General features: G+C 42.9%; 3 protein-coding genes across 5 annotated transcripts in view; 1 reads left to right on the forward strand and 2 right to left on the reverse strand.

Annotated features, from left to right (window-relative positions):
* Nucleotides 1-23689, reverse strand: part of LOC146969927 (tripartite motif-containing protein 16-like) — a 279242-nt gene that overhangs the window by 215552 nt on the left and 40001 nt on the right. The window lies entirely within an intron of this gene.
* The window catches only part of LOC146969945 (receptor-type tyrosine-protein phosphatase N2-like), a 261873-nt gene that overhangs the window by 36082 nt on the left and 202102 nt on the right, over nucleotides 1-23689 (forward strand). The window contains exons 4-9 of the mRNA XM_085805467.1: nucleotides 8562-8676; nucleotides 9062-9206; nucleotides 13801-14176; nucleotides 19701-20045; nucleotides 20471-20511; nucleotides 22868-23250. Of these exons, the coding sequence (XP_085661593.1) occupies nucleotides 8562-8676; nucleotides 9062-9206; nucleotides 13801-14176; nucleotides 19701-20045; nucleotides 20471-20511; nucleotides 22868-23250 (1405 nt within the window). The remainder of the gene's footprint in view (nucleotides 1-8561; nucleotides 8677-9061; nucleotides 9207-13800; nucleotides 14177-19700; nucleotides 20046-20470; nucleotides 20512-22867; nucleotides 23251-23689) is intronic.
* LOC146969946 (tripartite motif-containing protein 16-like) lies at nucleotides 15824-17748 on the reverse strand. 3 transcript variants are annotated; one of them, XM_085805443.1, is made up of 2 exons: nucleotides 17219-17748; nucleotides 15824-16654 (listed from the first exon to the last, which is right to left on the reverse strand). In XM_085805443.1, exons 1-2 carry the CDS (start codon nucleotides 17742-17744, stop codon nucleotides 16071-16073), a joined length of 1110 nt encoding a protein of 369 aa, XP_085661569.1. In that variant the 5' UTR covers nucleotides 17745-17748; the 3' UTR covers nucleotides 15824-16070. The 3 variants fall into 3 exon arrangements, with proteins under 3 accessions (XP_085661569.1, XP_085661568.1, XP_085661567.1); XM_085805442.1 differs by having other exon boundaries at nucleotides 15824-16910; nucleotides 17040-17748; XM_085805441.1 differs by having other exon boundaries at nucleotides 15824-17748.

The raw sequence follows: 23689 nt of genomic DNA on the forward strand, positions 1-23689 counted from the left end.
GTGTACACTTCCTCTGGTACAACTTCACCCATGTCCAAGCTGCACAAAATGCCAAAAAGTCTTGCAAAAAACCATAAGAACTTGTGGCCTTCACTAAACAGCAATGAAACCGTTCAGCAGTTCATCCTAACACTAGACCTCAGCCTGAAGGAATCATCAAATATTTGCATAAATCCAAAATATTGCTTGAATAGTTCTCTAACCTCTGTGAACCCATGACCAACTCTGCCTGCTGTCATCGTACTGTACCACTAGAGGGAGGCAGAGTCCTGTGCAACAGCCCATCGAGCATTTCATCCACTTTCATCATGCAGCTTCTGCTTTGAACGACAGGACCTCGGCTACACAGAAGAAGAAATAAAAATAGCGTGTTGCTCTCTAGAGCTTAGACTCACATGTCTGCAGCCGCTCAAGTGAATATGATAAATAAATAAAAAAGAAAAAGCGCAGAACACTTGTCTCTCTCTTCCACCATCTTTCTTTTAACAGTGATTTGGTGCCCTTCCTCCCCTCGGGCTCGGAGGAGGAGGAGGAGGAGGAGAGAAAAAAAAAAACTCTCTCTGCTCTTCTGGTTTAATTCGGCGAATCGGCACTCGGTGGGAGAGCTGGAGAAATATTCTGATTTCACAGAGAGGCGACGAGTTTGGAGGCATTTGTCAGAGGCTCTGAAGTGAAATGAATTATGCAAATGAGATGTTTGGCCCTGGCTGTCTGCAGAAGCCATTAGGGAGGACAAAACTCTAAAGACACTGAAGCATCTGCATTTCAGGCCCTGCCAGCACCCTGAAAAGATAACACAGTTTGATCTCTCCTTTTCTTTTCCCATTATAAACACACACACATACTCTCTCTTTTTTTTTTTTTGCTTCTTTTCTTTCCACTGAAGTTAACGCGGACAGCCGTTTCGCATTTCGGGAAATATGCCCCCTTCATTTTCTTGCTGCTCTTCCACCTACATCAGAGGTTTTTCTTTTTCAGAGGTAATAAACGCCTTGTTCCCTTTTCCAAAGCTCGGTCATCGTGAGTTTTTTTTTTTAAACAGTGGGGGGGAAAGAAAGTGGCTTCAGATGAGAGGATCAGTGCCGCTCTCGTGTGTGCAGCTGCAGTGAAGCGAGGTGTTTCCATCCTCTTTCCACTCCTCATGACAACAAGATAAGATGAGATACCTGTCTCTCGGCTGCAGCTTCATATCAATAGATAGAGTCTGACAGTTGTATCGATCTTTTCTCATTTGCAGGAAAGCAAATAAACATTTTAACCGGGCAGATTTCTTTGAAGATCCCTAATTATACAGTATGAACCCAGTTTTCCATGTATATTTTTTTTCATTATAAAGCTCCATACAGTATAAAGGTAGATGTTTGTATTAAAGCTCCATACAGTATAAAGGTAGATGTTTGTGTTAAAGCTCCATACAGTATAAAGGTAGATGTTTGTATTAAAGCTCCATACAGTATAAAGGTAGATGTTTGTGTTAAAGCTCCATACAGTATAAAGGTAGATGTCCATGTGTAGTGTGATTATAAAGCAGCTCTAGGTTCTATATTAATACTGTGAAAGTATCAAAGCCTCAGTCCACAGAGAAATGCACACAGCCTGTATTCAGAAACTGAGCCTTAAAACCAGCCGTCAGGACTTCCTGTCACTTTGTGATGTCACAACTAAGCAGTACACCTTGCAGGATTTGGTTTCTCTGAGTGTTTTTTTCTGAAATCTGCTCTATTTTTTATTGGATCACTCAGAAAACATTTAGCCAATCAGAGAGAAGGTGATAGTGGCGATGTGGATGTGAAACACAAATGAAACGCAGCCTGTTATATCTTTATGTATGTGACTGTGTCTCATCCATGGCATGCTACTGTAACCACGCTAAGCTCTGGTTCAGTTGGCCCATCTTGAATCATCTGTGTCTCTAACCCTCCTCTCCTCCATGTGCGTTTGTTTCCAACGAAGCCGGTGAGAAATCAATCCATGGAGCGGTGGATAACGTTATTTATCATCTACCATGTTACCATGTGTATATCTGTGTAGTCTTATCTGTCATAAACAAGAGATTAGGGGTTACGGGGCGCGTTACGTTTGTGTGGTGGTGCCGCAGAGACGAGAGCTGGGACACCGGGTCGGAGGCTCTGATCTTACAAGGTTGGTTTTCAGCCAAGAGACGCTCGGTGGAAGGCAGAGAGCCTCCATTTAACCAGCACTAGGACTCTGGAGCTGCTTAATTAAAGTAAAAATCCTGCATAGTTCCTCTTTAACTTGTTCGACCTCAGTTCCATGACATTCGTTTCAAACTCAGTGAGGATAACCACTCTTGTTGTGGTTAACTCGTGTGTCCCCTTGGCTGCTCCTCCTGCTGGGACTCTGTTCCTCCGACAGCTCTGTCATCACAAGTCTCTGTTCCCTCGGGCCAGAAGTTATTATCGTCCCTCCCCGCTCCCTGCTGTGCTGTGATTGGTGTTTCCCTGTGGGGAGTGACGAGGCTGGAGCCAAGACATGAGCGCTGCACATATTCCACCATCCACCTCAGCAGCACTGTGACTAATGACCAGTCTTTCTGATTATTCTCTCAGTTAATCAATTAAAATCTTAAATTGCAGCATCTGCATATCCATATCTGCAGCCCATCCTTTCAAAATAAAACGAGAGTAAAAAAAAAGAGAATGTATACTTAAAGGGATAGTTCAACATTTTGGCAAATTGGCCCATTGCCATAATCCCTATAGTCATAGCAGTAGGTTCGTTACCTTTATTTGTCAGTGCAAGCTATTTTTAGAACGGCGGAGCAGAGCCGCGAGCTGCTCATTTCTTGGTTTCCCTCATCAAACTCATCAAATACACAATCCAACAACTCCAAAATGCTCTGGTGGACAAGTTGTGACCTGCACATTCACCACGCTATGAGATAATAACAGAACGTTACCAGACAGAGTTGTTTTAGAGGGAAATACAGAGACTGCTTGATGAAAAACTGCCCCTGAAGGCAACGCGCATCAGCGGTTTTGCATGAATTTACCTCTAAAACAACTCTGCCTGGTAACGTTCTGTTATTATCTCATAGCGTGGTGAATGTGCAGGTCACAACTTGTCCACCAGAGCGTTTTGGAGATTTTGGATTGTGTATTTGACGAGTTTGAGGGAAACCAAGAAATCCCATGAGCCTCCGTAGCGTAGCTCTGAGCAGCTCGCCGCTCTGCTCCGCCGTTCTAAAAACAGCTTGCACCGGCAATTAAAGGTAATGAACCTACTGCTATGACTACAACGATTATGGCAATGGGTCAATTTGCCAAAATGTTGAACTATCCCTTTAAATTAAAATGGTTTATTTCAGCCCTAAATTACATTATGACTCATTAAACCTACTTCTGTGTGGTTTTTTGGCTTACACATTTCAGACTGTTATTGTCAGATTTGTGTTCACCCTCCTCCACACACACACTGGACCTCCCTGCCACAGTAAAGGACAAAGGAAACCTTTTGAAAAGCTCCCTCACCAAGGTCAGAGCTGCTGTTAGCCCTCAGCAGCATCAGCGCTCCTCTTCAGGCTGTGCACACCGTCCACAACCTCCTCCACCTCTCAGTGTGACCTTTTGAGGAGCTGTTGTATTTTAATATCATCTAACGTCTCCTTGGCTTCCTCTTTACTGTTGAATTATGAACCACAGCTGTTTTCTCAGTGGGTCAGAGACGATAGTTTTACTTTTATTTGTCCAGGTTCTTTGATTTTCTCTCCCTCTCCTTTAGCATGAAAGGTTGTAGACGACTCACTCCTGTCACGTCGCTCTCTCTCATCTAATTTTATGTTTTTTTTCTGCAGAGAGCGTCGTTACATTTTATGTTTTGGAAATGAGAATCGCATAAATGGTTTCAGATAAATCAAACGCTCAAGAGGTAGAAGCTGTGCATGCTGTGTTTATTCCCACTGTATAGCAGGGAATAGCACCACATCTGAAATGAGTTTTTCCTATTCCTTGACATCTGACCTTGTCATTATTTGTGCGCCTGTTTATTTGTGGTCATGCAGGATCTGAGGCTCGTTCGCTGGATAAAAGTTCCAGCTTCGGTCCTGAAAACATCCTGCAGAATCTCATTTAGTTCAGCTCATTCACACGTGGAAGCATCTCACTCAAAAACGCCCTTTGCCTTCGTCCGCTCCACATTTCTGTGGTCCGGTTTACCCTGCGAGAGCCCGGAGAGCCGCTCTGAATATCCTGGCGGGGGCTCTAACGTTTATTAACCTGCGGTGTCAGATGCCGTCTGTTCACCCGCCCGTTAACGCCCGTTTCCTCAGCCACCACGTCCGCCATTAAGAGCTCCGTTTTATGGCTCTTTGATGGTGAAAGCTGGCCCGACACGCTGTGCAGCTGTTAAAGGGGGAAAGCTCGCGCCTGATTTCGTGGCGGTTGGGGTCGTAATTCATTTTGCAGGGGTCTACGGGAGGTGTGTGTCCGCGTGCCCCCGAGCCCGAGACGCTCTGCAACGAACACGGCTCGTTTTATTAGATCCAGTGCCGATCGAGGCAGAAGTGTCAGCTGTCAGAGGACGTGTTATTACAGGTTGACCACAAACATTATAATGAGACTTAACCAGAGGAAGTGTCTATGTTGTACACAGGCAATTACAGCTGGAAGTCCGTTGTTAGTTTTGTTGTGCAAAGAAGACGCCCTGTCTCCTGAAAGGTTTTGACGTAAACTTGTTTCACCTTTTGCACTGTGTTCAACGTGTAATTTACATACTTCAGCAAGTTTGTCAGCCATCATATTTTGCAGGTTACGTAACTGGTTGTCGTTCGCGTGTCGTCTGTGTCGTTGAGTTTTCTTTCTTCAAGTACCTTAGGAATGTCCTTGGGCTGTTGAAACCTTAAAGGGATAGTTCAACATTTTGGCAAATTGGCCCATTGCCATAATCCCTATAGTCACAGCAGTAGGTTCGTTACCTTTAATTGTCAGTGCAAGCTATTTTTAGGACGGCGGAGCAGAGCCGCAAGCTGCTCAGAGCTACGCTACGGAGGCTAATGGGATTTCTTGGTTTCCCTCATCAAACTCATCAAATATCCAACAACTCCAAAACGCCCTGGTGGACAAGTTGTGACCTGCACATTCACCACGCTATGAGATAATAACACAACGTTACCAGACAGAGTTGTTTTAGAGGTAAAATCAGAGACTGCTTGATGAAAAACTGCCTCAGACGGGAACGTGCTTCAATGGTTTTGCATGAATTTACCTTGGAAACAACTCTGTCTGGTAACATTCTGTTATTATCTCATAGCGTGGTGAATGTGCAGGTCACAACTTGTCCACTAGAGCGTTGTGGAGTTGTTGGATTGTGTATTTGATGAGTTTGATGAGGGAAACCAAGAAATCCCATCAGCATCCGTAGGGATTATGGCAATGGGCCAATTTGCCAAAATGTTGAACTATCCCTTTAATAAGTCGAATATAAGTATCAGGACCTGGACCTGTATTAGAGGGGAGTAGATAAACAATATTAACAGATTCTTAGATCTAATCTTCTATGGCACAACTGCTCTTGTTGTTGATGTTATGTTATGTTTATCTTGTGAGTGAAGGATGGACATTTGAAGCTGCTATAATCAGTGTGTTTACAGACCTTCTTCCTGAGTGTCAGCTCATTCCTCAGCTGCCCAGCCCTCATTTTATTGCTTCATAGCTGACGTTAACAGTAACTAGTAACTGTAACTTTACTAGTCTAGACTGATGACTGACTGAATGCCATTCTAAGGGCCGTCCTTAAGTGGATTGTAGACAGTGTTTAACATGTTTTTTAAGCGCTTCAGCAAGTATGTCATCCATGGCATGCTACTGTAACCATGCTAAGCTCTGGTTCAGTTGGCCCATCTTGAATCAAAGCTCTTAGAAAGCCAATATCCAGAGAGTAACAGATAAACGGCGTGGAGCATTCAGCTGATAAAGAGTCAGATGTTTCCCTCAGGAACTGGTGGAGACCAAAAACTGAGCTAAAAGAGAGAAAGTGCTTGTTGTATTCTTGTGTTATGACAACAAGCCTCCATATCATTCTTTCTCTCCACTTGGACTTCATCTTGAGCTTTAAAATGTTTTATTTTTCTCGTCTTATTTCTACTGTCAGGGTTCAGTTTGTTCCGTGTTGCCCCCGTTTAACCCCCATGAAGGTTTTCCAGCTGTCAGTGGTGATGCAACCGTTAATATGATAAGTGTGCGTCCTCTGTGCTGGACCCACATCTTGCGGCATCACATCTGGAGCTGCAGCCTGTATTACTCGAATCTTTCAGGGAACGTCATCGCTCATCTGCCAAATGCTTCGGTTCATGTTGTGCTTTGCGCGGCTGCGGCCATATTTCCGGTAACATTTCGTTCCGCCACCCCATCTGCTGTTGGCTCCCGCTCCTCTGTTTGGTTGCCAAAAAGCTGTGTTTGGATGCATGTTAAGCATAAGAAACAGACGTGAATGCCCAAGCAGCTCATCAAGCTTGTCCTTTTGTACACTTGCTGAAATGCAGAAGAGATCTTTTTTTTTTTTTCCCCGTGCTTCGTTGCTGATGCTGATACTCGTCAACTTGCCAAGTCCGGTTAATGCACAAGATGGTGTGGTTGACTTTGGTGCAGAGACAGTTTGACAATCAGGTAATAAAGACGTTACCCAGAGGAAAAGAGACACAAACTGCCCAAACCACTCACTCTCTGTGTCCTTTTTGTGTACTTGTTTCAACAGCAGGTACAAATAAAATTTTGCTTAGTCACTGATACAGAAAAATGATAAGGGCGCACAAATGCAAGTCATAGCACAGAAAATGAAGAAAGCTTATTACCATTACAGACGTTGTAGAGTAATTCTAACAGACAATGTCACATAAAAGAAAATGTAAGAGCAAATTTAAATGGAAATAAGAATTTAAAATGTGATAATTAATTCCCTCATGTTCCCCGTGGAAAGTTTCTTCAACTTTATCGATTCAAATAACCTAGTAAATTTTTTAAAAACCGAACTGAAGATGTCTTGAATGTGAATGATGGTAATATTTCATTAGGGCAACAGCGTGGGTGATAATTAAGTCATCAGGTCCCCCATTCATCAGAGAATGGATTTCAGTCTTCACACTGTGATTGGCCACCAGCTGACTATACCCACGTCCCATGAGGCCTTGGTTTTGTTGACTTTATGAAGACCTAATATTCATTTTTTTTCGTTTTTGATGTGTCACTGCTTTGATTCCTTGAGAGCAAATTCTTTCTGCACTGAATTTAACTCCGAGAGCAGCGAGCGATAAATGATGAAAGTCGCTCTGATTCAGTGTTTCTGCATTTACGCGATGTGCAAATCTAGTTTTTGCTGCTCATACAGCAGATACGACACTAAAGACCTCCTTGTTTAGATAAATTTGATCGTTTTTTTGCAGATTTTTGTTCAGATCAGTTTGATCTCTGCCACTCGAGGTCGTCAGAGTCCATCAGTGTTGTACATTAACAGTAAATCAGCAGTGTAAACTCTGGCTTTCACTCTTCCAGTTGTCTTTGCATCAACATAAACGCCCGTGAGACAGATCCAGCTCGTTCTCCTGAAGCGTTGCAGGAGCAGCAGAGGACCGATGGTTTCTGCTTAGTCACTGAAACAGTCAGCCGCTCGCCGGCGTCTCCAAGGACACGCTGCTGTTGTCTTGTCTCCTCTGCTAATGAGTGACCTAATGAGTTTAGGAGAACAACTGCGTGCTCAGCAATCGCAGCACTCTCGCCCCTTTTCCTCGACCGTTCTTACTGGCGGATTGTTTTTCACGCATGAAACTTTTTTTTTTTCGAGCCTCACACTGCAGTGTTACTCACAGCACAACCAGGACTGTGTTACTCTCTGGACTTGTTCACACTGCCGCCCCAAATCTGAGTTTTAACACATCCAGATTGTATTTAGTTTGATTTTTACAGAACTGATTCGAACCACATAGGAGGGCGATTTCTGATTGGATTTGTAAAGATAATGTGAATGGCTCCGTTGCTCAAATAGGATTTCCAAGAGTCTTCTGTGGCACAAACAAAAACAACAACAATGACGTGTTAAACTTCCGCCACCGAATAATCATGATTCATGCAGGATGTCGGCTCTCACATCCAGAAATGTGAGCGCCACATTGATCGTCCAATGTCCAGCGATTCCACCATCTATCGCTGCACCAGACGCCCCGGTCCACTGTCATTATCTTATAAGATAAGATAAGATAAGATAAGATAAGATACAATAATCCTTTATTTGTAAAAACCAATGGGGAAATGTACAGGGTTGCAGCAGCAGAAGAAATGTATAGCACAGATAATGAATAGCAGATAGCAACAGCAGTAAAATAGAAAGCAGCATTTGCGCCGTGGGTCCAAATAATGTTAATTTTGTTTTATTTTTTCTGGGCATAGCACCATAGAAATCAATGTGGATAAGACACAGACACACACAATATGGACACAAGCAGATCTGATCTGATCGGATTCTGATCAGATTTGGGCTGCAGTCTGAACAATGGAAGTGCTTCCTGTTCATTTCTATCTGGGTCTGAAGGTTCCCTGTGTTTCTGTGTCCAGGTCTGACCTGGGAAGATGACACCACCCAGCAGGTTCTGTCCAAGGAGTTGTCCAAGCTCAGGAGGATCCCCTACCGGCCGCAGCAGAGCGGAGCCGCCTACAACACCGACAGCAGGTCAGATGTTCACCTGATGAGAAGCCTCACTGTCCAAACTAGGCAGCTTCTGATTTCAATCATGGTTTTATTATTACATGTATTAGTTTGATTATTTATAGGTGCTGTTTGCTTGCTTCATTTCCTTGATTTTATTTCGTGTTCACACCAAAGACTGAAATGAAAAAAGGAACAACGGACGAGTCAGTGAAATGATGGTTATGTAGCTGTTGCTGTGCGGTGATGAAATGTTTAATATTAGCAAAGACAAATGAGACGTTTGAATAAATCAATGGATGTAATTAGATTACCGGTATTTGATTTGACCTCGATGTGAAATGACAAAATGACGAGGAGTAATGGTGCAGTTTTGCGTAACGACTTGTAAAACGTGTGTCCCTCCCAGGCCGGTGGCTAAGGCGATGGACCCGGTGGACCAGAGGGTGAAGCCGGTGGAGGTGGAGCTCAGCAGGAACCTGCAGACCTACCTGCAGCGGCTCGGCCTCCTCCCCAAGACGTCGTCCGCTGCCGGCCTGATCTCCGCCGGCAAGGTGAGGGAGTCCTCTGACCTTAGATTTCTATTGTGTTAAGGGCATTGTTTTTCAACCTTGGGGTCGCCTGGAATTTAAATGGGGTCGCCTGACATGTCTAGTAATTGATAAAAAAAAATTACTGATAAAAATATTTTTTAACCAATTATTATTCTTTTTAAAAAATATGCTTAAAAACTCCACACACAAAAAACTGTATCTATACTTTAACTTTCTCTAATATAAATCGAGTTCAAGTGAAATGCAGCATATATATAAATGTCTGAACTGGCGCATCTTGATTGACGGCCGAGATCACATGACTGCACGTGGTCGCAGGGTCGCCAGAAATTTGTGATGTCGAAATGGGGTCATGAGCCAAAAAAGGTTGGGAACCATTGGTTTAGTGCAACTATCTTGCAGGTGACTTAATAAACCCGTTGTCCTTCACTTTATGGGACGTTATTATCACATTTCTGCAACCTTTTAATTTTTAGTTTTTAATAGTCCAACCGTTTTATTTTTTACTGTCAAACAGTGCCGTATTTTCAAATTTTGATAATCCATAAAGAACATTTCACACATTGAAATATGATTGGTTGGTTTTGTCATCCCCTCATACAGTAGCTAACAGTAACACCATGAGTTGAGCATTAAAATAAATTCCTTTACTCACCTCACTCTCTTTCTGTCTCCCTCTTTTCTACTGTTATAGTTAGCACTAGCATGCTAACCAGCTAGCTGCAGCCCAGTCGGCCGGTCTCGTCGCTGTCCGACGCCGGGTCACTGTAGCTGCTCAGAGGACGCGTTATAACCTCTTCTCTTGTAAATGCAACAATGCCTGAAGCTCCTGCTCAGACAGCAGCTGTTAATGCTAATGTTGGCTATGCAGTCTGATTTTAACAGCTTATAAAAGTGGGTCGGGTACATAATGACTAATCAGATCCACAAATGAACATTTAGAAATGAGTTTACACTCTTTGCCTCTTTAGTAGAAATAAAATTCACTCAAGAAGTTGCACTTATTGCACAAGTTGGCAGTTTATTAGCAACATCGAGCTGAAACCAAAGGGTTCGCTGAAACAGTGTAAGTGGACAGCCCAGGCAGTAATATGATTTAATGTTGGTGAACTTGAGTAAAGTTCATCTCCTCTTGTTCCCCCTCTCCCGCATTTGGAGAGTTTGAATAGTGAAGAGCAGGTGGGGCATTTGTTTTTACCCCAGTGTTTGCAGCCAGTTCCACCCTCCATTCACAGCCACCTGCCTCTGTCAGAAAAAAAGAGAGAAAGAAAGCGCACACACACACACACACACACACACACACATGGTAAGCTGTCACACACACTCTAACAAGTACCCAGTTGTATAAAGAAACACACAAAGACACAAACGCACACCTTCACCGCGGGGAGTCCAGTGTCATCCTTCGTGTGTCGCTCCCGCTCTCGCTTCTTCATCCTAACTGATGACTTCTCCCAGCGTGACCGTTACGAGTGAAATAATACCAGCAGAGAGTTCAGGAGTTCACCGCTCTAATTAATAACTCTCCGTGCGGCTGGTTCCTCGTCCGTATCCGCGCCGACAACGCCTTTTCTCCTGCTGAGGGATTGTGCCACAGGCTCACACACAGAGAGAGAAAGATGCTGTGGAGCCTGCACACTGCAAAAACTCAAAATCTTACCAAGAATATTTGTCTTATTTCTAGTCAAAATGTCATTTCTAGTCAAAACAAATCTAATTCTACTTAAAATAAGACTCATCACATAAAAAGTTGCTTGTTTTTAGACACTTTTTACACTATTTTCACTTGAAATAAGTAGAAAAATCTGATAGTGGAGCAAGTTTTACAAGCACAAAAAACTTCCTTTTAGTTTTCTACTTATTTCAAGTGAAAATTTGTTTGAAACAAGTGAAAATGATCTAAAAACAAGTTAAAGCAGATATCATCGGCACGGCCGTTTCGGCTAATGCTGTGTTCAAGGCAGGCTTTTGAAACCGTAAGTTACAGCTTCAAGTCACAACTACGACTTGGTAGCGTTCCAGGTAACCCGTAGCTCGTGTTTTTACCGTCCTGTTGTCTGTGAAAGTTCCCTATAACGGCCACTCGTAACTTCCGACCCGTGAACTCGTACCAGATCGAACTGGTATGACTTCACAGGAAGGAAAAACACAAAGTACGAGTTTCCTTGAACGCACCATGAGTTAGCAGCCCCCGCCCTTGTCAGGCATCAATTGGTCCTCGTGCTACGTCACCACATTCACGCGCATCCCTTGGCTGCACACACAGCCCTTCATGCCGTTCTCTCCCCTCATTGGATAACACTTGTATCCCACAAGGAAAATGTTCTCCTCGGGTTACAGCAGAGCAGAGTGACGGAGAGACTCGTGTTTAGGCTGAAATACTTCATGTAAGTGATTGCTGACGGAAAATAGGACTATTTAGGACTTATATTAACAAAAACATTCCACTGATATCTGCTTTAATTTTTAGGTAATGAGTCTTATTTTAAGTGGAAAGAGATGAGTTTTGACCAGAAATTAGACATTTTGACAAGAAATAAGACAAATATTCTTGGAAAGATTTAGAGTTTTTGCAGTGCAGGAGTCGCTCGGGGGCTCGTGGCCTCTTCCACCCAGGTTCACGTGTTTGGTGGAATAGACCGCTCTCCTCTGTGTGACGTGGATGGATTACAATATCGGCAGTGACAAATACCAGTAGGGGCCTCACACACACACACACACACACACACACACACACACACACACACACACACACACACACAAGTCATAAAGAAATATGACAACTGTGTGGAACTTAACCGTTTATGTCGGTATTGTTATGATAATTTTGCCGTTATCCAGGCTCGTACCATTTCTGTGCTCCTAGGTGGGCGTTAATGGAGCAGGCAGCGACAATTTGCTTTTGTTGCAGGCAGCTGATGGATATGTTAATATGCCTGCATAAATGGATTAATAACTTGTTTTTCAAAAAAGCAGGCTTTATTTTCACGTCAATAATTATTTCGTTCAAATGTTGGATGTGATGTTAAAGCAAAATGTGACTCAACCACGTTCTTTATTTCACTTTATTGCATTTACTTCACATAAATCAGAATAAAATACAGTTAAAAGCATAAAAACATGTTAAAAGCAGATTTTAAGGCTGTATTCAGAACCTCCAACTGTATTAACCCCCAAGATCATTTTTGGTTCAGATGTGAACACAGCAATCGCACTCGGATGCAGGATAAAACAAGCGGGCCGAGATTGCGAACATAATCGACTCAGCAACCGACACAGCATGCGCCACGCTGCTGTTACTGCATGAACACAAATGACCCAAAAGAAAAATGCAAAAACACTCGTATCCCCATGAATCTGAACAGAACCAACGAGTCACAGGTCTTAACACGCGCTAAGTGAACAAACCCGCTCAGGGCGGGGCAGCAGGTCTGTTCCAAGTTTCACTTGGCAGTCATAGGTCGCCTCTACGCCTACGCTCAGTACAGTAGCCTATAGGACAGTATAGATGTCCTCAGTCATGATGTTCTGAATGTCATGAGGCATCAGTGTCAAACATATATTTATAAAATGATCAGAATGATCAGAATGAAGTTGAGGCTGTGTGTGTGGAGGTGGAACAAAGCGTCAAGGAGAACTTTCAAGAGGATGTAAACAAACTCAACAACACATCGCTTCAGGATCAACAACATTTTTCTACACTTGACGCTGTACCTACCTTTCATGCTGCGTCAGACTACACCCTGTACACGCCGGCTCTCTGCTGGTACAACAATACATCATAGTAACTTTATTTATATGGCACTTATCAAAAGATTTTACAAAAAAACTGAAGTGACAAAACTGACATTGTGCTAACGACTGACATTACATGACGTAACTGTTCGTCTGTCTATCCGTCTGTCTAAGGGCGTTTTCATACCTGAAAGTCTGAACCAAGGTCTGTGTTTTGTTACACTGTTTACATTTGATCCGGTTGGTTTTGGTTTCACACTGCAAATGGAATAACGGACTTTACAAGACAAACCTACTGGACGTGTCATCTCGCCCCTATTTCTGCGGCTATTTATTTTGGTTACGCTGCGTTTGTTAGGGGTTGTACAGCATGTAGACAATATTGCGATATTGAATTCTTTGTGGCTACACAGACCAATTTCAACACACACAACATGTTTTTTAGGGCTGGGACGATATGCTTTTCTCCCGATTCGATTCTTCTACGATTTTTTTGGATGGCAATTCGATTTAAATTGCGATTCTATGATATTGCAGATTCTCTCGATTTTTAGTCTGCATTTTTAACATTTATCTGCACACAGATACTGTAGGAGCCTATAAATTAACATACTCCATTATAAAGTGAACTCAAACCCTTTTCAAAACCTGTACTCTCTGTATGTAAAAAAAGGCTAACAAATGCACATTGCACAATATTTAAAATAAATAAATAAATAAATCGATTTTTGAAAAAAAAAATCGATTTAAAAATCGTCAAAAAAGATATCACGATATTTATGTGAATCGATTTTTTCTCCCACCCTTAATGTTTTTCATGAACCAATGTTTCTGTACGTGCCTTTGTCCATTCTTTCAGAGTGACCGTTTCCAGTCAGGGATCCCTGCAGACTACTACCGCTCCAAAACCCAGACGTCTCCCTCCAGCTTCTCTCCTCTTTCATCTCTCCAGCCTCAGCAGAAGCAGAGACCTCTGTCCAACCAGCTCCTCTCCGCTCAGTCTGAGGGCGACCTTCTTCTGGCTGCCCTGAGGCAGTATCTCTCTGGGCATCTGCCCCTGCACGGCGGGGGGTTGAACCCAGAGGAGCTGGAGGCCGCCTCGCCTCGCCTGACGCCGTTCTACAGCAACGGGTTTGACAGTGCTGGGCTCCAGAAGGAGGCCTTCAAATCCAGGCTGCTGAAGATGGGCAGAACTCAAGGGGCTTCAATCAAGGACCCGCTCACGACTGTCGATGGTTTGTGTTGTTGATATTAATATCAGAGAATAACGAGCCTGTTTTATGCATGATGATATTGTAATATATAAATATATATTCTTTATAGGATGGTAAAACTGGATGGATAACATGACAAGCTGTTGATATCTGTTAGTCCAGGCAAAATAGCGTTTTACGACAGACTAATTGTAACAGAAGGTTTTTCACCATACATAATTTCTATGAGGTGTCTAGAACAACATACTAAAAGTCCTAAGAAATCCTAGTTGGGGAAATATGTTTAATTCGCATCATTATTTACTGTATAAAGCCTATGGTGCTGACAACAATACACCCCAATGGGGCTATTTTTTTTCCTTTACTCCTATCACAATGAAACTTTACACAATGAAAGTATCCATAAAATGTAACATTTTTTGTATTACAAGTTTCTTTGAAAATTAATTTGAATATGCAAATGAGCCATACACTAATCAAATATGCCCAAAATACACCCGGATAGGCTTATTTTATTCCTTTACTCCTAACACAATGAAACTTTTCACAATGAAAGTAGACATTAAAAGTAACATTTTTTGTATTACAATTTTCTTGGAAAATGAATTTGAATATGCAAATGAGCAATACACTAATGGAATATGCCCAAAATACTTCCGAAAAGGCTTATTTTCTTCCTTTACTCCTACCACAATCACACTTCACACAATAAAAGTATACATGAAAAGTAACATTTCTGTATTTCAAGTTTCTTGGAAAATTAATTTTAAATATGTAAATGAGCTCAACACTAATTGACTTATGGTCAAGAAGCCATAGAGCCACAAGCAGCAACAGGGGCCAAATAACTAACACATTCATGTCCATTCAATAAGTTAACCTATGCACTTAGTGCTGTCACTTGCCACACTTGACTTATGCATACACACATGTCACTTGCCACTTAAAAGACCTATATTGACCTTAGGAATTGATTGCACAGTCTTGTCTCCAGTTGCTTTCTAAATTAATTTTTTTTTGATTAGCGAACAAGCCTTACCTAACGACTTTCCTCGCAGTTTGCAGAGAACATCAGAAGAAAGTCAGAATACATCAAAGTTGTTTCAACAACTGTGTGTGATGTTATATAAATATGCTGTTATGTTCAACAACATATGAGCGGGACTAAGAACTAAGTTATTTGGCCCCTGTTTTTGCTGCTTGCGGCTTTATGGCTTCTTGACCATAAGTTAATCAGTGTATGGCTCATTTGCATATTCAAATTCATTTTCAAAGAAACTTGTAATACAAAAAATGTTACATTTCATGGATGCTTTCATCATGTAAAGTTTCATTGTGATAGGAGTAAAGGAAAAAAATAGCCCCATTGGGGTGTATTGTTGTTGGCACCATAGACTTTATACAGTAAATAATGATGCAAATTAAACATATTTCCCGAACTAGGATTTCTTAGGACTTTTAGTATGTTGTTCTAGACACCTCATAGAAATGATGTGTGGTGAAAAACCTTCTGTTACAATTAGTTCTATTTTTGGGTCCAAAATGAGCTAAATTGCCTGGACTATGTTCCAACCAACTTGAGTACTGCGTGAAAAACAACATGACAAATGAATGACGTTTAATAGTTTAATAATAATTGATATAAATTATATGACATAATTCTTTACAGAATGAGAACAAACCTCAGTGATAAAGGAAGGTCTGGTGATTTCTCTGTTAAGTCCCAAATGACAACACAAACACATAAACACAAATATCCAAGAGGTCAAAGTCCCGCCCACAATGTTTGATTGACAGGTGATCTATGTGCAGTGCAGAGACACAACAGCAATGAGCTTTTAGCAACAAACATGGAGACTAAAGAAAATTATGAACTAAAATACAGATTTTAAACTGCACCTTCAATGATCTTTGTCTATTTGAGTTTACACAACTCTGCTGTGGATCCGTATTCATAGTAAAGACAAACTCCAGCATGTAGAGGCTGAGTGAATGTGGTCTGGACTCTGTGGAGGAGAGTCATGGTTTCAGAGACGCTGTAGAAGGACAGAATACCTGCTCTGTGATCCAGGTACACTCCTACTCTGGAGGACTGAGGACCTGAGACAAGAGTCTTGGTTTTGTTGTAATAGAATGTAAAACTGTTGTTGTGACAATTCAAGGCCCACGATTTGTCATTGAGTCCAAATCTACATTCATCCAGCCTCCCTGCTCTGCTGATATTCTTGTATGCGACTGCTACAAAAACTCCTCCTCCTCTCCACTCCAACTCCCAGTAACAACGTCCAGTCAGACTCTCTCTACTCAGGACCTGATGATTTCTAAATCTGTCTGGGTGACTAGAATAACACTGTTCTTCACTCATCACTGTAACTTTTCTGCCTCCCTCGGATAACAACAGACGTGTGTGTGCTGTGTTTGGATCCAGTGTGATTTCCTGTGAATATCTTAAGAAGTCAGCTCTGGTTCTGGGCTCTGGTGGTGACACTAAAACATCCACTCGAGTCACTGTCAGTGAGATGTTTGTCCATGTGTCTCTCAGAAGGTCCTGTAGTTTATCTCTGAGCTCGGACACAGCTGCTGTCACATCCTCAAAGTGTCTGAGAGGACGGATATTGATGCTGGATGAGTGTGTAGATGGACTGAGTGCTGACAGTGAGGGGTAGTTGTGTAGAAACTGGGTGTGATCCTCTGTGTGTGACAGCAGCTTCAGCTCAGCGTCTTTCCTCTTCAGCTCAGTGATCTCCTGCTCCAGCTTCTTCTGAAGCTCTTTGACTCCACTCACTTGAGTTTCCTGCTGGGATCTGATCTGCTGCTTCAGCTCAGAGCTTCTTTTCTCCATGAGACGGATCAGCTGAGTGAAGATCTTCTCACTGTCCTCCACTGCTTTATCAGCAGAGCCATTGATGGCCTCCACCTCCTGTTGAAGCACCTTCACATCTTTCTCTGTGTCCCGGATTCTCTGCTGGATGTTTTGTCGACTCAGCTCCAGCTCTCTCTGCCTCTCAGTCCTTTCTGCTGCAGCTGAGACTGTGTCGTGGCCTTTATGTTCATCCAGAAGACAGGCAAGGCAAATACACTTCTGATCAGTGCGGCAAAACATCTTCATCACCTCATCATGACGAGAGCAGATATTCTTCTGGAGCTTCTTGGAGGGCTCCACCAGCTTGTGCATCTCAAATGTAGATAATTGATGATGAGGCTGCAGGTGTTTCCCGCAATAAGAGACCAGACATTGCAGACAGGACTTGACAGCTTTGAGTTTTCTCCCAGTGCAGACATCACAGGCCACATCTTCAGGTCCAGCATAGCAGTGATCAGCAGGAGCAGCTTGGAGTCCAGTCTTCTTCAGATTCTCCACCACAGTTGCTAACATGATATTTTTCACCAGGTCAGGTCTTGGTGTGAAGTTCTTCCTACACTGAGGACAGCTGTAGATTTTCTTCCCATCCTCTCCATCCCAGTGGGTTTTAATACAGTTGAAGCAGTAGCTGTGTCCACAGGGAATAGTCACTGGATCCTTCAGTAGATCCAGACAGATGGAACAAGAGAAGGTCTCCTGGTCCAGATGAACTCCTTTCTGCGCCATTTCACCTCTCACAGACGACGACTGTCTGAGTTTCACCTCCTCTGTACAGTGACTGACATAGACTGCAAATCTGAAGAGGAGGAGACAAGTAAATACAGAGTCTGTTTACGGGCAGGAAGCGGGCGATCAGGTTTGACTTGTTCCAGGAGGAGGAGCAAGCAATTAAAACCTTGTTTCCTCACTTTTAACCCCTGCTCAGCAATTGATAAAGATTTTGCCAATGGGCACAAAATACTCGTTGTCACTGGTTTCCTTCGAAATTAAACACTTCATAGTCATTTGTGACAAATTATGTCAATTTCAAACAATCTGAATCGGAAGCTGTAAATCCAAAAGGACACAAATGAAGCAGACCAGCTGTTTTAATCAGTTTTTATTGTGTTTTTATTGATAGTATCCTTTAGTTACACCCAAACTAGTCAACAGAGATGCCACACCCCAATCATCACCACAGCAAGATTAAGCTTTTTCAAACACAGTGTCCAATCTGAGCTTCTGATGGTGGTAACTTGTCTTGCCAATTCTCATGGTGACAATAATCTCACCTTGGAGGAATGTTTGACACAAACACTCACAAGGACCCAAGGATTAGACTTTGGTGTTCAAAGTCAAGGTCATTAAAGGGATACTTAACCCAAAATCGATAATTCACCAATTTTCTACTCACCGTCATGCCAAGGAAGGGTTTGGAGAACTTTCGGAGTCATCAAAACGCTTTAGGAGTTCCAGGGGGGGTCCGGCTGGCAACGGGTTTTCATATAATGGCGGCGGATTGTGCTCACTTTTGAATCGTCCAAAACACACACTATGAAACATCCAGATACCTCCATACTGCTCGTCTGTACTGACCCAAGTGTCCTGAAGCCGCCACATGAAAAAGTTGTTGGAGTGACAAGCGACTGACGGCCAGAGAAAAATCGCTCCATCGCTGTCACACACGATTTTACATTGACTTAATATGTAAACTTAAAAATAAAAGGTCCAGTGTGAGCGCACCTTTAGAAGGACCATATTGGGTCGGACCGGGTTGAGAACTCTATGACGTAGCCACTAGCCATTCCCATAGTCGGCTCCAAGGACAGGAGCAGCTCCTGCTTGGAGGCGGAGCTCTGACTTGGCTCGTTACCAGTGGGAAAGAAAACTGGTTCTTTGGAGGCAACAGAGTTGGACCAGTTAAGAACTGGTACCAGCACCAGGTTCTTTTTGCTGGAAAAGAGTTTTTGACTGAGCTTTGACTGGTACTGGTGCCAGACCTGGTGCTGCTGGTGGTGAAACAGAGGCTGGTCCTGGTCCTGGTCCTGGTCCTGGTCCTGGTCCTGGTCCTGGTCCTGGTCCTGGTCCTGGTCCTGGTACTGGTGAACTTCTGACTAGTACCGATACTAGATGCATCTACCAGAAGCTTTGACTTGTGGTACTGGTCCTGGTTGTGGGACTGAAATTGGTACTGGTGTTGGTTCTTGTGCTGGTACGTGTGCTGGTTCTGCTGCTAGTGCTGGTTCTGGTACCCACTTTGACAATGGTCCTGGCGGTTTTGGTACCAGTTCTGGTGTTACTTCTGGTACCGGGTTTGGTACTGGTACTAGTTCTAGTACCGGGTTTGGTACTGGTACTAGTTCTAGTAGTCTAGCAGTATTTTATGACTTCAATAACGGTTACTGAGCAACCTTATCGTTCATGTAGAGATGTGTATGTTTCCAGCTCTGTTGTATTCACCAGCTGCTCTCTGAGTGCGTCACTTTGCTGCAGGTGGTGGACGGTGGCTTTTTAAATGGTTCTTTTGTAAAGAAAACTACCTCATGCTGCTGTTGTAAGTGCAGGGAGAATGAGACAGCAAAGTCAATTTGAGGTCCAGACTGATAAACAAGTAGACACCGGTCCTTTTTAAGCATCTAACAGACACAACAGTCTCTTTCTGACTCTGTTTCATTTCCTCCGTCGTGTCCGTGTCTCCTCCAGAGAGTTTCATCAAGAACGTTTTGAAGAACGTCGGGAGGCAGCACCTGGACGTGGACAATCTGACGCCGCAGGACGTGGATCAGCTGTCCCGCCTGATCGCCGACGCCCTGCAGGTGGTCGACCACGACCAAGGGAGGACCAGGGGCCTGACCCGGGTTAGAACTGGACCCAGAGACCTGGAGGAGGCGGAGGAGGAGGAGGAGCTGAGGAACGGGGAGGACGAAGGAGACGAGGAGGAGGAGGAGGAGGTGGCAGCCAGAGATGAGCAGGAGGAGAAGTTGTTGGAGGCGGCTCCAACACTGAAACCACAGGGGAGCACTTCTAAGATGCCGACAGCACTTCAAGGTAATTTCACAGTGATTCATTTTGTTTTTACGCAATTTAAGTATTGAGCAGGAGCTGGAGTTTATAGTAGACACATAATTCTGTATGTTAATGTCAAATCGTTCACCACAACAAGACAACATAAAAATCAATGTGAAAATGAATAGACATCCCGTTTAGCTGAGGATAAACAGAGCTGGTTTATATGGTTTAGTGTCCACTGAGACTGGAAACGTTTACACTGCAGGTAAATGTGCCAACACACGGCTTAAAATGACTAAAGTTAGGTAAATAATGGTCTAATCTTACATCTTAAATTAAATTTGTAGCTCTACAACAGCTCTTTTTGCACTGTTTGTGTTAATAAGATATTCCTGAGGTTTTTGATTAAATATATAAATATATTCTCCCTCTCTGACGAACACCAACTCTTTTTTTCCTGGCAGATCGCCACACGGACACAGAAGAGCAAAATGTGAAGGACACGGTAAGCGTTCGGTTTGTCAAAGGGACGGCTGCTGTGATGAACGGTTATGTAATACTGTGTATGAGGAGGGAAACGAAGGCCTCGGCCGGCAGTTTGCAAAAGTGAATTCAGAACTAACTCATATTAAATATACGTAATACATCAAACACAGCTTTCAGAAGCTTTTAGAGCATATATTATTTTATTTCATTTATTTATTTTTAACTCTACACTGCTGTGAAGACAGTGGTCAGACTTAATTTGACATATATTTTCAGTATGGTATAGCTTGCTATTCTTCTCCAAATATTACTGTCACTTAATCCATATTTTATTACGATAATACTTATATGAATAAAAGTGCCTCATTATATTACATCAAATCAAGAGCCACTGTTCACCAGACCAGATCTCTTGGCTGACCCGATGTAAAAGGAATAAATAACAAATTTTGTAATTGAGACTCTCATCCTATTTAATGAATTTAAAGGTCTCATATCATATAAACTTAGATGTCAACTTCATTTTGATCAATAAGCAGCTCTAGGTTCTATATTAATACTGTGAAAGTATCAAAGCCTCAGTCCACAGAGAAATGCACACAGCCTGTATTCAGAAACTGAACCTTAAAACCAGCCGTCAGGACTTCCTGTCCTTTTGTGATGTCACAACAAAGCAGTCGTGTTTTTGTCTGATTATTAACCTAAAATCTTCTTCACCTACACAAAAAACAGTCATAAAATTACCTTGAGATGGTTTTTGGTTCTGAAAACCACAGATATATCAATTAAAACACTGGGAAAGTGTAAAAATATGGGACCTTTCAGTTTGTTTTGTTCTTGTACCTCTTTCTTAGTGTCTGCTTGTTTAAAAGTCCCTCAAGACTTTTATATCTCGCTGGTCCCAAAAAAACAATCTTAGAAAATTAGATGGAACAAGTTTAATTAAAGTAAGTTTCTGGCTCGGGTAGCTGTGTAGCTATTCTGCTGTTTGGATCTTGACAAGAGGAGCAATTACCCTGAAGCTAGCAGCAGAGGAATAATAAGCTTATAATAGTCCTATTCAGCTTGAACTCTGACAGGTCGGCTGTTCTTTGATTTAAGGCTTTTATTTCCTCTCGCTTGCAGCGGTAGATCCTCACCCACGGTTAAACTCGGCTGATTAGACAAAAGATCTTGATTGAACAATGGCTCATTACTGTCTGATGTCTGCATATTTATTTACAGCCGTTTATCAGTGCAGTCTCAGCGCGTGTGTTCAGCGCTCCTCGAGTTTGAATCGTTTCATATGATGCTGAGCAATTTGGAGATCTGAACCAACCACAGAGTATTAAACTCACATTGTTTAATTAAACACAAACACAGAAGCATGAGCAGGAGAAAAGAAAGATGCTAATTATCATAAGCATCAGCAAAACTTAACATTAATGTGTATTTTACTGTGTTTTAATTATTATTCCACAACTTTAACAGTGTTTGATGACCTGATTAGATTTTGGTGGCCAAAGGTCAAAGTTTGTGGCCATAACTTATAAACAAACAGGCAAATCATGATAAAATTTTACCTCAAAAAATGAGACAGAGTTGTTTTCAAGGCAAATGCAGAGACTGCTTGCTGAAAAACTGCCTCCGATGGGAACGCGCATCAGCGGTTTTGCATGAATTTGCCTCTAAAACAACTCTGTCTGGTAACGTTCTGTTATTATCTCATAGCGTGGTGAATGTGCAGGTCACAACTTGCCCACCAGAGCGTTTTGGAGTTGTTGGATTGTGTATTTGATGAGTTTGATGAGGAAAAACCAAGAAATCCCATGAGCCTCCGTAGCGTAGCTCTGAGCAGCTCACAGCTCTGCTCTGCTAACCCTAACCCTAACCCGTTCTAAAAACAGCTTGTACTGACAATTAAAGCAGAAGTAAGCGATCCGGTCGTTTTGGCTAATTTCCTGTCAGCCGATGGAGTTAGCAGTCTCCGCCCTCGTCCCTGCGTCACCACATTCACGCGCATCCCTTGGCTGCACACACAGCCCTTCATGCCGTTCTCTCTCTCCTCATTGGTTGTAGGATACAAGGAAGTATACACAAAGTTTTCTCCTCGGCTTACAGCAGAGCAGAGTGACTGACAGACCCGTGTTTCAGACCAAACACTCTATATAAGTGATTGCAGTCGGAAGATATAACTATTTAAGACTTATATTAACACAAACATTCCACTTACTTCTGCTTTAAAGGTAACAAACCTCCTGCTATGACTATAGGGATTATGGCAATGGGCCAATTTGCCAAAATGTTGAACTATCCCTTTAAGACCAAACCTGAAGACGAGGTCTAATCAGCCTCAGTGATTGAACTCACCTGTGTGTTACCTGTTTTGTTGCCAGGCTCAGCCCGTAGACCTGGTCACCAAGCTTCTCGCCTACCTGGACAAAACCTCGGCGAACTCCTCTCCCTCGGCGAGAAACCGCGACGACGTTGCCATGGAGACGGCGGAGACGGGCAAAAAACAGGTGGGGCTGGAGAACGTCCAGAGTCGGACCAGCGAGGCGGGAGTGAAGGTGCAGAAGAAGGACGCCACCCAGTCGGTGGAGGAGGTGTCGGAGGTGGAGGGCTGGATCAAGGAGGTGGCGCCGCCGCCCGCTTCGCTCCGGTACGACGAGCCGCACAAGAAGACGCTGCTGCGCGTTCCCGAGCTGCAGCTGGACGTCAAGGACGGCAGGAAGAAGGCGGACGACGACGTGTTCGGCTACGTCATCACGGACACAGAGTGAGTACGGAGCTGCTGACACAGACGTAGCAAAGAGGAAGTATTGATCACATATTAGAGCTTCACTCTTACGTTGGAACATTTGGATTTATTTTATATGTCAATTATTATTTATATGTCAACATTAATTCATAATATGTACTAAACAGAATATTAGAAACTCCTACAATACAACACAACAGCACCATAAACGACAAATGCCTTTAGAACGATCATTAGTTAAGTTAAAGGGATAGTTCAACATTTTGGCAAATTGGCCCATTGCCATGATCCCTATAGTCATAGCAGTAGGTTCGTTACCTTTAATTGTCGGTGCAAGCTATTTTTAGAACGGCGGAGCAGAGCCGCGAGCTGCTCAGAGCTACGCTACGGAGGCTAATGGGATTTCTTAGTTTCCCTCATCAAACTCATCAAATACACAATCCAACAACTCCACAAC

This window comes from Trachurus japonicus, chromosome 17, assembly GCF_045865225.1.
Source record: "Trachurus japonicus isolate A0001 chromosome 17, Traja_1.0".
Classification (NCBI taxonomy): domain Eukaryota; kingdom Metazoa; phylum Chordata; class Actinopteri; order Carangiformes; family Carangidae; genus Trachurus; species Trachurus japonicus.

Coding starts and splice junctions, on each gene's coding strand:
- LOC146969946 (XM_085805441.1), bottom strand. CDS start 17,744: ATGGCGCAGAAAGGAGTTCATCTGGACCAGGAGACCTTCTCTTGTTCC.